Raw genomic sequence first — 13,721 nt, forward strand, 5'->3', positions numbered from 1 at the left:
TATTTTTTGGTTGCAGCCGTCATTGTTGTTTGGCGGGTCCGGGCTGGGGATTCGAACCCGCCACCTTAGGTGTATGTGGCTGGCGCCTTAGCCGGTCGAGCTATAGGCGCCGAGCCGTGCCTTCCATATATTAACTATGAAATACCCAAACTGACAAAGATGATGATTCTAAATTTCAGAAGGAGAAACTAAAGTTCTGAGACAGTAACTTTTTTGACCAAGGTGTCAGATTAACTGGTAACAGCAAGACAGTTTGACCTCAGTGGTTGTCCCAGACCTAATCCCTCAGACCCCACACTATTCTACTTCTTCAGAAAATTGCATACCATCACTGCTTGTTATTTTAATGTTTTTCAGTGCAGCATGGTAGGAAAAGTACAAAACTTTCAAAAGAAAGATCCCCAAGTCCCTGCTCCATCACGTGAGCAAGACAGTTCCTCCTTTATTTTCTACCTAAATTGTAAGATTATCTCATGTGGAGTATTTTGCAAAGTGAAAATGTAATAGTAATAAATGCTGGCCTTTCTACTTTTGTTCTCAATAATGTTTGGTTTCTTCAAGTCAATTAAAATCTTAGGTTCGATAGAAATTTTCCTTTATGTAGGTAGTGAATTGTTCTAAAATGTTTTATCTAAATCATTATAATTAATTAATATGAGTGTTTATTTGTTGCTAAAGAGGAAAAGGTACCTTTACAGTAGAAATATCTGGAAGATGCCACCCGTTGGGGGTATCACCAATACAATAAGGGGATAAGCTGATATCCTGCGCCTTTATGAAATGTGTGTGATCTCCCTGAGCTGTTATACACGTTTCCAGAAGTACTGAGACACGGGACTTCTTATATAGTATTCCTACCCAAATCTAATCACGAAGAACAACCAGATCAACCTAGCCTACAAAACAACCCGGACTCCGAAAAAACGTCAGTACCATCATAGACCAAAAAAAAGAAAGAAAGAAAAAGCTTAAGACTGCTCCTGGTTTAAAGAGACATAAAAGTAAATACAACGTGTGATCCTGGAATGAAAAAAAAATTGGTGACAAATGGCATAATTGGCGTAATTGACAAAATTTTAGGAGATAGTATACAATAGATAATATTATTGTGGCAATGTTAAATACCTTGATTTTTATCTGTATTTTGGTTACAGAATGCCTTATTCTTCAGAGATAACACACCTGAGAGTTTAGGTCTGAAGGATCATGATGTCTGTAATTTACTTTCCACGGGCTCACCAAAAAAGTACAAATAATAGAACAATACTTTATATTTTTATATGGGCTCGTAGTCTTAATTCATTGAAGACACTATGTTGGAATAAAAGGCAATAAAGTTAAATATGAAAATGTCGGGAGAAAGAAAAAATAGTTTGATTTGTACATGATGATACTAATTTTCCAGAAATATGCCAGGAATCAGAGAAATCGAAGTATAAGTCAGATATAAAAGCAACGTTCAAAGGGGCTGAATGTTGGAAGAATTCCGACAGCGTGGTGGAAAATCCAGCCCGTGTTTTCAGTCTAATATATCTCCAGGGATACACGTAGTGTGACTCCATCCAGGACACCTCTGAGGTTAATTGTTCGGCTCAACACAACTCTCCCCTCTCTGGCGGCTGCTTCTGACACACACACTCCCGGGTTGGCCCCAGGGCCAAGTCCAGAGCGGGATCCTCAACCCGGCGGAGCCGGCCACAACTCGCCGCGCCTGCGCGCTGGCATATCTGCGGCCTCAAAGTCCCCAAGGCCTAAGCAACTTCTGGGAATAAATGAGTAAATGGATCCAGCGACAACGGAATCATTGCTTCTGGAGTGGTTAACAACGAAAAAGACCAGCGACTTTACTCAGGGCTGGCATTTAACCTACATTAGATTTTCAAGAATCGCTCTGAATCACGTCTCAGCTAAGCTGCGAAACTTAAATGAAGGCATCGTTTGCTCCTGGGGTGACCGGAGGGACAGCAGTGGTGAGAGGAGCAGGGCGGCACAACCTGAAATTCACACGCACTTCACACACTCACAGCCTGCGCGTCACACCCTAAAATCAGCCGGGTTGTCAATCCCCATCCACTGCCCACGGGGGACACACCTGCTTTGATCCTCCCCACGCGCCTTCGGGAGGAAAGGGGCGCACGTAGGGTCGTCCACCCCGGGCGGAGAGAGGTCTCCGGGACACCACTCCGGGCCACTCCCGCGCGCGGCCGCAGGCCGGGACCGTACCTCGGGCGCCGGCGACGAGGCGCCAAAGGCGGCGCCGCTGGTCCCGTCCAGGCGCCTGGAGCCGGAGAGGCGGCCGCGGCTCATGGCGGCCAGAGCCCCGAGGGGCGCTCGGACCCGGAGCCGGCCGGGTGCAGGCGGCGGCGCGGGGAGCCGGCGGGAGGTGCTGCCGCGTCGCCTCGGGCAACCGGTAAACACCGTCGGGAGGCGGAGGCGCCCGGCCGCGCACCCGCACCGCGGCCAGCCGCTGCCCGCCCCGGGGACGCGCCCGGGTCCGGGGACAGACTCGGGGGCCCAGGGCAGAAGCGGAGCGGCGGACGCCGCCAGAGCGACCCGGGGTCGGAGGGGCCGGAGGTTGGTCTTCCCGGTGGGACTCCACCGTGAGCGCAATTGCAGGCCTCCTCCTCGGGCCAGGGACAAGTGGCAGTGAGCGGGCAGGGTTACCGGGGCAGGCGTGCGTGAGGTTCGGTAGGAGCGTTCACAAAGGTGATCAGAGCATTTATTTAGCGTTGACTGTGTGCAGGTGCGTCCGTGAGCTCCAGGGCTGTCTTCATAACTGGGCAACGTGCGCGTTTGCACAGGCCCGGGTCCTGCGCCAGGTTTAACACGCTGCTGTCCCAGCCTTGAAATTCTAGGCAAGGCGTCCCGCATTTGCGCTTTGTACCGGGCTCGGCAAGTGATGTATCCTGACGCGCGCTCTTTCTTTTAACTTCCTCAAACACCCCGCAAGGAACTGTAAGTGATTGTATAACACTGGTGTTAGCAGCAGCCACGGCTTCTCTTAAATATGTGTGTTCTCCCTGAGCGGTTATACGTGCTTCCAAAATATGATTTCCTTAAATAAAACGAGATTATAAAGTGGATGTTAGAATAACCTATTTTTAAGATAAGGAAATAGTCACAGGGAAATGAAATTAACTGTCTAAGGTATACAACCGGTAAGTGGTGGAGGGGCAATCAGACCCCAGACTGTGGAACAGAAGCATAGAGGTGAGTAACCTCCCCGAAGTCCCCCAGTCTGCAGCCAAACCTGAAAATGGAACCCACAATCACTGCACTTTAAAGCCCCTGGTGGAACCATATGTAGCTCAAAACCTAAATAAAATCAGCTGCGGCATCTTTTCTTGTATTGCAGCTGATCGTCCTACCCACGTGGGGATTTTCTCTGGGGATTTCTTGGTCTTGACAATGGCTTCGATCTTGCAGTGATGTTGCCATCCAGAATCACCTCAGTATTTTCACTTGAAGCTACATTTTAAAAGAAGTTCTTAATGGAAACTCTTTCCAGAAATCTCCTATTAAACGTGTAATTTGTAGTAAGTGTGCTTTTGAGTTGCAGCTTTTCCTTGCAGTAGAATCATTACAAACTTTCCAGATTTTCAGTAAACTGACACTTCCAGAGGAAACACAAAAGTAATGAAAATTCAAGGCACTTGGAAAAGAACCAACCTGAGAAAGCCCCCTTTTTAGTAACTCTGATCCAGTTGTTTCAGAAGTCTATGTTATACAGTCTCTTTCTGGTCACTTTGGTTAACCTGGAACTCTAGGAATAGAAGATAAGAATTTGTACAGTCTTTAAAAATTGGTGCAAAAATTTTTTTTCTCTGTGGAAAGCAATGTACTCTTGTGCCTGGCTCACTCCTGCCCAGATGCCTTTGAGGTCTGGGGGAGGTCAAGACATGAGCCAAGTGACTCTTCAAGGCAGACTCTCATCTAAGGACAGGATGTGATAATGTCAAGGGAAAGAGTGGGAGGACCCTGAGGTTGGACCCCAGAGGGCATGATACTTAGGACCAGCTGGGACCGTGGTGATGGAACCTCGCAAGCTGGGAGTGGGGGCCGCTCCAGGTCTGATCACAGTTTAAGCATAGCAGGGAAGTAAAACTGCACAAAGATTGGTCCATTCCAGACTTCTCAGAAAACTCTGTGAGGGAGCTAGGGTCTGCAGTATCTCTGCTCAGACTTGACTTTTCTTTACAGTGACAATACACAGGAAGCTATAAGCTGAGTTACCCTAGTACAGGCCATCCAACTCTGCCTCCAGAGGAAATAGAAGTGGTGATAGTGAGAAGGGGAAAGATTTAAAGGTGGAATTGGCTGGTGTCAGAGTTTATGAGCCAGGCTGGACATTTGGTAAGGCCGTACCAGGCAGCAAGGAGACAAAGCAGAGGAGAGAGAAGAGGGGGTTCAGTTTGGGACATACAGAGTCTGAGGGGCTGATGGGAGAAGGCAAATAGATATTTTGCTGTGTGAAACAGGAAGTCCACGGCACATCAGCCTAAACCAGGATATTCAGCTTACTGTGCTTTGGGACTTAGTGATGTTTCATTATCTACAATGTACAATGATCAGATCAGGGTAGTTCGCATATTCATCATGTCAAACATTTATTGTTTGTTTGTGCTGGGGACATTCAATATTCTCCTAGCTATTGGAAACTATACCATATATTATTGTTAACACTCATCATCCTATAGTGGGATAGGACACTAGAACTCATTCCTCTTACCTAGCTGTAATTTTGTACCTTCTTTTTGTGAGAAAAAGTCTCACTTTAGAGTCCTGTGGCCACATAGCTCACAGCAACCTCCAACTCTTGGGCTCAAGCGATTCTCTTGACTCAACCTCCCAAGTATCTAAGACTATAGGCCCCCTCCACAATGTCTGGCTGTTTGTTTGTTTGTTTGTTTTAAAGGCTGGGTCTCGCTATTTGCTCAGGCTGGTCTGGAACCTGTGAGCTTAGGCTAATCCACCCACCTAGGCCTCCCACAGTGCTAGGATTATAGGTGTCAGCCACCCCGCCTGGCCATAATTTTGTACCTTAAACAAATATGAGCCACTTTTATAAGGGCACTAATCTCATTCATGAGTGTGGAGCCCTCATGGCTTCCACATGAAGGCCCCACCTCTTAACTATCAAGTTGAGAATTATGTTCCAACATAAGAATGTGTATATGTGTGTGTGTGTGTGTGTATGTAGGGACATCAACATTCAGACTATAGCAAGTTGTTTAGGAAAATATTAAAATCAAGCCTGCATTTTTAATCACTCTTTACACAACTAAAATGTCTTAGAAGAGCTTCCAGCGATAAGCTTTTAAACATAAGTCAAAAGCATCAAAAGTTATCATATTACAAATTTTCCTATGAGAAACATGGACATTTGTAAAGCAAACAAGGAAACAGACAAAAGGAGGAAACCAAAGACATAAACCTATGACTCCACAAGAAAACCCCAAAATAGAAGCTCTAGTCTGTGGCTAGGACGGATAGAGCCTTTCATTGCCCTGAAGAGCTACTTCCCAGGCGTTTTTATTGTCCCTGGTACCACATTTATTTCACATGTATTCCAACATACTGAGAATACCAATGTAGTTCAGAATAACTGGAGTTGAGGACAGCCTGGGAAATACAGAAAGACCCGTCTCTAAAAAAAATAAATAAAGATAAATAAAAATAAAGGCCAGATTTGGTGGTTCACACCTATAATTCTGGCACTCTGGGAGGCTAAAGTGGGCAGATCACTTGAGCTCAGGAGTTTGAGGCCAGCCTGAGCAAGAAGGAGACCCCATCTCTACTAAAAAAATAGAAAACTTAGCCAGGCGTTGTGGCAGGTACCTTGTAGTCCCAGCTACTTGAGAGGCTGAGGCATGAGGATCACTTGAACCCAGGAATTTGATGTTGCTGTGAGCTGTAATGACGCCATAGCACTCTATGGGTGACAGAGTGAGACTGTCTCAAAAAAATAATTAAAACCTTAAAAATAACAAAAAATAAAAATAAAGGTTTTAATTGTGTAAGATAAGCAAAATCCTTCTTATCAAAAATGTAAAGGATACCCAGGATGATGTCACATGCCTGCAGGCTCCATTACTCAGGAGGCTGAAGTGGGAGGATCAATGGGCCCCATGTTCAAGGTTGTGATGAGCTATGATTAAGTCGCTGCACTCCAGCCTGGGTGACAGACACCCTCTTAAAAAAATGTGTAGTACATTTCAAGGTATTTTAGGTGGTAAATATAAGGTTCTAAAAACATCCATGAGTGCGTATTTTCTGGACCTATATGATTTTTATTTGACTACAGTTCAGTACTAATTCAATTTTAATTGCTATTGCTTCAACTAGTCAAAAAGTTTTGTTATATGTAATTCCACTATTTATGACCTTACTAAAGTGATCTTTAAACTGTAAAATTGCAAGTTAAGAATAGTATAATATTTTAGGAACAATTTAGAGCAATAAATTGGGCCATTGGTGTCCATATTTTTCTATGCTAAGGAGAGAGAGTACTTTCTAGCAAATTGCCAGAAGAACTACCTTACCATGTGTCTCTGTATAGGAAAAGTGTCAACCAACCAGGAAGATTAAGGGTAGGGATGAAGCAGGAGCTGTAAGGCTGTGGTCCCCAGCCCTGGGCTGTGGGCTGCTACCGGTCCATGGCCTGTCAGGAACCACGCCACCCAGCGGGAAGTGAGAGGCGAGCAGGTGAGCAAAGCTTCATCTGTATTTTCTGCGTTCTCCATCACTGGCATCCCAATTTGAGCTCTGCCTCCTGTCAGATAGTGGCGGGGTTGGAGTCTCACAGGAGCTGGACCCCTACCGTAAACGATGCTGGGAATCTAATGCCTGCAGATCTGAGGGGGAGGTGTAATGCCCTTGAATCATCCCCGGATCATCCTCTCAACTGCCTTCCATGGAACCAGTCCCTAGTGCCAAAAAGTTTGGGGACTGCTGGTGTAAAGACTTTCTTTGACTGCTCTCACAGCTAATTATTTCTAAAGTCTTTTCTCTGTGGGGTTCCCTTAGAAGATCTGGCATCTGGTTTTGTTTCTGTTTTTGTTTTGTTTTGTTTTTTTGAGACAGAGTCTCACTCTGTTGGCCCAGGCTAGAGTGCTGTGGCATCAGCCTAGCTCACAGCAATCTCACACTTCTGGGTTCAAGAAATCCTCCTGTCTCAGCCTCCTGAGTAGCTGGGACTGCAGGTACCCACCACAACACCCAGCTAATTTTTGTATGTTTAGTAGAAACAGGGTCTCACTTTTGCTTAGGCTGGTCTCAAACTCCTGAGCTTGAGGAATCCTCTAACCTCAGCCTTCCAGCGTGGGAGGATATAGGTGTGCGCCACCACACCCAGCCAGTCTGCAGAGTCAGGGACCCGGTGTACTGAGCAGTGCTCTCAGGACGAGGAGATGGAGGGCAGAAGGACAAGGCAGGGGGACAAGCTACTCAAGCATACGGTCAAACCTTCTTCTTGTCATTACTACCTTAGAATATGTTTTAGGGATTTTTAAAGAGATGGGCTTTTATGGCAATCTACTTCTAATACATTTTCAAAACAACACAATAATAATTTTTCTAAAACCTAAATCTGATCAGATTATTCCTTGTTCTATAACTTTCAAAGAAACCCTACTATTTATAGGAAAAGAGAAGAGTCATAGCACTGGGGTACTTATCCTGTGCCTCTTTTGTTAATAATTTACATAAGATATTATTTCTGCTCCTCATCACTCCTCTGGATTTTGGTATTAGGACCTTTTTATTACAGATGTAAAAGCTGAAGTTCAGAGAGGGAGCTTGCTCTCATTCACACCCCTTAAAGGGCAGTGTAGGTATTTTAAGTGAGATCTCTCGTCCTCCAAATTCTGTACTTTTTTGCTATCAATATTATCTGACATTTACGATTTCTCAAAAGTTTCACACATGTACTTTACCAATTGTTTCCCCTACATAACCAATGCCACAGCCCAGGCTGTCGCATATGATTGGTCAGGACATTATTCACATTAGAGACATATTTGTTATTTTTTAATTTATTTATATTTTGTTACACTTTTGTTGATTCCAAAGATGGGCGATTTGTACATTTCACTGTGCCATTTTTTTCAACTAGTAGAAGTAATGTATTTTATTCTAAAAGGCTAAAGGTATACTAGCTTCTTTGATTTATAAAAGAGGAATAAATTTGATAATTGAATAATCCCTAAAATGATGGACTTCTATATAAAGAACTGGTTTTCTGATGTACTGATTAGTGCTTAGCTTTACATTTTAAAAATACAGTCAATCCTCATTATTTGCAGGTTCGCCTACTCACTGAAATGTATTTGTTACTCCAAAAACCAGTACTCAGAAAGCTTTCATAGTCATTCAGAGACGTGCAGACTGGGGAAAAATTTGCGGCACCTGAGTGCGCATTCCCAGCTGAGTTCAAACGTGCAAGCCTCCAACTTCCTGTTTCAGCTCTCCGACTATAGGCAAGTATCTTTTTCACAGTCGGTATAGTGCGACTTTTGGGGTTTTTTGTATTGGGGTGGTTTTTTTTGTTTTGTTTTGTTTTTGCATTCTTGTCTGAGTGTCAGTCATTTGCTATTTAAAATGATCCCCAGCATAGTGCTGAAGTGCTGGCCAGTGTTCCTAAGAGCAATCAGACTGTGCTGTGCCTAACAGAGAAAATATCTTCATTCAAGCATGAGTTACAGTGCTGTTGGCCATGAGTTCAGTTTGGTGACTCTATAGTATATGCTAAATAAGGCACTTTTAAACAAAAACCCATAAAACAAGGTTATACGTGCCTATTGAGGAGTTGATGAAAATTTTGTAACCTTGGCCGGCTGGGCATGGTGGCTCACACCTGTAATCCTAGCACTCTGGGAGGACGAAGCAGATCGATTGCCTGAGCTCAGGAGTTCAAGATCAGCCTGAGCAAGAGTAAGACCCCTTCTCTAAAACTAGCCTGTGGCTCACACCTAAAATCTCAGCATTTTGGGAGACCTTGAGGCCAAGAGTTCAAGTCCAATCTGAGAAATATAGTGAGACCCAGTGTCTACAAAAATTTTTAAAATTATCTGGGCATGGTAATGCACTCCTGTAGTCCCAGCTACTTCAGAGGCTGAGGCAAGAGAATTGCTTGGGCTCAGGAGATGGAAACTGCAGTGAGCTATGATGATCCCGCTGCACTCTAACCCAGGCAACGGTGTGAAATTCTGCCAAAAAAACACATCACATGTAACAAAATGATGAAGAAAAATCTGTGAATTCTCACTTTTTTTCTGCCTCAGTATTTTTTATTCTTTTTATATTATGAAGTCTTTGAAAAAATAAAGCAAAGAATGAGTTCAAAGATTTGCAGTATAATTTATTATGGATCCTAAAAAGCAGGTCAAACATTACTTCAAAAAATAACTTAGAAGTGTATTTGTTCTACATTAATTTAGTATGATTTTAAATAAAAGTCATGTTATCAGCAAAAAGATGCAGAAATCAAAAATTATCCATAATACCCTTGAAAGCATCTAAGAGATTATGAAACTCTTTGAAGACAAAAGAAGCAGTGAGGCTGACAACAAATATTTTTGGTTGTCATTCAGCGATGTAGTGTTTCAAAGAGAAGTTTACACTGCTGAAGGAGCATCACTGCTGTGTCATCGTCCTGACACGCCCTTCTGGGTATTACAGGGGATTTTCATAAAGAGATCATTTACAAACGCTAGTCAGGATTTAGGAAACTTAACAAGAAAGAGTGCAGAAAAGAATCCTGGGGCAGGGGATGGTTATTGGAACTTGGAGAGGGTGGCCATATGCAACGAGCTACCTGAAAAGAACTGTGGGTTTTGATAGAACACGGTCTGCAGCTAAACAGAAAAGGAGTTGGTGATCTAAATCCCCCACCTCCCTCTCCTGCTGCCCTCTGTTCTCTTGCCAGAGCCTCCATTTAGCTCCAGCAACAGGAAGCTCAAGCACAAGAGAAGTCAGTGCTTCCCAAATCCAGCCAGAGAAAAACCTTTTGCAGTGATGCCGTGCAGGCTTAAAATGTTTGTCCCAGTCAGGAGTTCAGTGTCACTGCGAGCGATGATCAGACCACGGCATGACAGCCCGGATTGCCGAGTAAGACCCTGTCTCTATAGAAAAATAAAATAAAAAATAAAAGTAAAGTTAAAATAAAATCCTAGCCAATACCCTCTACTCAAATTTTGACAGAGCTTTTAAAATAAACTCCACCTAGTTTATTATATAAGCCTTATAAGTCCTCCTGTTGTGACACAGCATGCAGCAAAGGGGGTTTTCTGGAGAGAAGGACAACACTGGGCATCGGGCTGCCCAGTAGCCTGTTACGTGTCCTATCTGAGTGGTTCTTAAAGTGTGGTTCCTGCAGCAGTGGATCAGCTTTACCCAAGAACTTACTAGAGATGCTGGGACCCCATCCCAGACTGAAGGATTCTGACACTCTCAAGGTGTTAACCCCTGTCTTAAGAAGCCCTACAGGGGATTCTGATGCACACTCAAGTCTCAGGACCATCATTCTAAAGCAGGAGTTGGCATCCTTTTTCTGTAAAGAGCCAGAGAGTGAATATTTTAGCCTTTGTGAACCAAGAAGCAAAATCAAGATATTTATGTACAAAGAGAGAAGACCAACTTTCCCATTTCTACTGAAGAAATCCAAAATCCAAAAGTAATAACTGACTATGAGTTTTTATAATATAGATCTACTCATGAGAATGGAATTATACGGGGGGACGAATAACATTTTGCTTCCCTAAAGCTCAAAGGCAATGTTTCCTATAATCAAAATTTATTGCAAATGTCCAACTCCTCATGCTTATTTGTACTTAAAATATATGTCATGTCACATAGATAGGCACTGCTAAATATTGATTTCAATCCATAAGTATATGATTTCAATTGAGCACATTAATTTTTTAGAAGGCATTTCCCTGATTTTATATTAGATTTTTTATCACATTTTCCCTTCAGTATGTCCTTACATTGCAGATTAATCACTTCTAGTTGAAGCTCTTCAATTGCAGAGTTAAATATATTATTTTTAAGGGCTCAGCGCCTGTGGCTCCACCGGCTAAGGCGCCAGCCACATACACCTGAGCTGGCAGGTTTAAATCCAGCCCGGGTCCGCCAAACAACAATGATGGCTGCAACCAAAAAATAGCCGGGCGTTGTGGTGGGCATCTGTAGTCCCAGCTACTTGGGAGGCTGAGGCAGGAGAATAGCTTAAGCCCAGGAGTTGGAGGTTGCTGTGAGCTATGATGCCACAGCACTCTACCCAGGGTGACAGCTTGAGGCTCTGTCTCAAAAAATAATAATAAAATAAAATATATTTTTAAGTATGAAAATATCCTTTCCACTTGTATTAAAGGTTGAATATATGAAAATGAAAATTTCACATCTTGTTTTAAATTTTGTCAGCAGCATAGAAGTACACAAAGTAGTTCAACATTACTTGTATTTCAAACGTTAACAGTTGTCAAAATGCCTTTATCACAGTGTAAGTTTTGCAAATAGTGCTGTTTTATCCTAAAATTTTAACTTGAATCAGTTAATAAATGTTGCCAACTCCACAGCAAAAGCTAATTTCCAAAGCTATTCACATTCAATAATAGTGGTTGAGGGCTATTTTTCTCACTCAGAAAAACTTCAGTCTCACCCCTGGGCTCAAGAAATTAAAATAAAACTTTTTCATACTAATCTATCAAACTGCTATACATCAGCACAAATAAGGATATACAGATTCTACTTCTAGCAAAAGTCTGTAGAAGTGACAACGGTTAAGTACACAAGATCAAATGAAGCTCAGCATTTACACTCCTGGTTTAATTAACAGCTGAATAAATATAAATATTTTTGTGATACATGTGCTGATGAATAATATAACGAATAAGCCTAGGCTTTTCATTTTCACAGGCTTTGTAAATGTATCCAACTAAACTCTTTTCTGCTCAACACATATTTTTACCACCATCAGTTGCAACACATCTTATCAGATTCCACTTCAGGTTGGTCTCAATTATTGTTTTTCTCAATTTCTTTGAAAATACTCTCATCTACAGTTGTTCCACTATTTCAGTCACTTCGATCTTGGCACTGAATTCTCAAATAAAAAATTTAGCAGTGCTGTTAACATCTGTCAACTCATCCAGAGCCAAATAAAATCATTAGAAATCGTTCATCTTGTTTTTAATTGGCTGTTGATGTTGCTCCCAATGTCCTCAACTCTCTAAACAACAGGTCTTGCTGGAAGGCATATTTCTTTGGCTGCAGCAATCAGCCAAAAGATTTAATAATGATTTAATAACTCATTGTTGGTAAATGGCTCTCTTTTCCTGGCTATTAACTTAATCACTTGGAAACTTACTTTGGTCGCAGTCTTACTTTGTTTTTTATTTTTATGAGGAAATTCTACTATGATGAAATATTTCATTTTAAATTGTCTAACTGATCTGTTACTTTTCTGTGAATTGGAATATTATGAATGTTTAGACTGGTTATTACAATGTGTATTGTATTATTTTAACATATCTATAGTGTCACTAAATAATAAGCATAATGCTTTGCTGTCTAATTCAACCAAAAATGATATACAGGGAGACCCTGTATCTTAGAATCATGGCATCTCAAATCCACTTTTTTCTTTTTTCTTGTATTGACAGTGTGTAAATGCTGGTAATTTAAAAGGTAAAGTAAAATGTCACAGTATAGCAATACGCACGGCACTTCAAACACTACAGAGTTATGGCTGCACCCATGTGACTATCGTTTACAGATCAGGAGGACAAAATGATAGGGCACCACATGCAGCCACCTTTGCAACTCCTTTGCTCCGTGACTGCGTTGTGAAAGCAACCATACACAAAACATAAACAAGTATGGCTGTGCTCCTACAAAGTGCCTACAGACTTCACATAGGGACCCTGACACTTCAATTTCATATCATTTCATGTGTCATAAAATATTCTTCTTCTTTGTTTTTCTCAGTAATTGAAAATGTAAAAATTATTATTCTTCGCTCACAGGGTGTATAAAAACAGGTAGGAGCAGGTTGAATTTGGCCTATGGGCCATAGTCTGCCTACCCCTGATCTAGGACAAGGTTCAGGGTATGGGTACATTTTCTATTTGAATAAATTTAAAATAATGTACTTAGTAAATGATTGCATAGGTATCATTCAGACACAACAAAAATCATACAGGTGATAGAGGAATGACTAATATTTGGGAGAAAACTATACGGGGAAACACACTGAAATTACCTGGCAGTGTGGAGTGAGGTTTATGGTCATGATTTTAAAATGAAACCAGTCAGCTCAATTGTATGATTTTTCCTCCTATATGTTTCAATTGTTTGAGAAAATGGAACATAGTTACCTTCAACCAAAGTTAGGGTTATTACCTTCAACCAAGGTCAGGGTTATGCCAGGCAAGTAAGATAGAAAGAGGAACAAGGTAATTGATTGTATTTATAAGGGAGTCATTATAATGATGGAACATGAAATTTAAGCTATATAGTAAAGAAAATGAAGATAGAAGGAAAATGAAGGAATATGGGAGCTTGAAAAAAGAGAAGGATAGCCCCAATGAATGAGAGGTCTTGATGAGGTCAGAACATTGTTGCAAGGGAACTATTCTAGTTAGTAAATTGAAAGGACAGTAGGTGGTGGTCAGAGTGGGGATGCTTGAAACCAGAGAGAGTACATTTCTTGATCTAAGCTG

General features: G+C 42.0%; 1 protein-coding gene across 1 annotated transcript in view; it reads right to left on the bottom strand.

Moving 5' to 3' along the window:
* The window catches only part of CCDC170 (coiled-coil domain containing 170), a 102,964-nt gene extending 100,657 nt beyond the window's left edge, over positions 1-2,307 (bottom strand). Inside the window, exon 1 of the mRNA XM_012810109.2 lies at positions 2,224-2,307. Within this exon, the coding sequence (XP_012665563.2) occupies positions 2,224-2,307 (84 nt within the window). The remainder of the gene's footprint in view (positions 1-2,223) is intronic.
* Between the last annotated feature and the right edge of the window lie 11,414 nt (positions 2,308-13,721).

This window comes from Otolemur garnettii, unplaced genomic scaffold, assembly GCF_000181295.1.
Source record: "Otolemur garnettii isolate 467f Iridium unplaced genomic scaffold, OtoGar3 scaffold00126, whole genome shotgun sequence".
Taxonomy (NCBI): domain Eukaryota; kingdom Metazoa; phylum Chordata; class Mammalia; order Primates; family Galagidae; genus Otolemur; species Otolemur garnettii.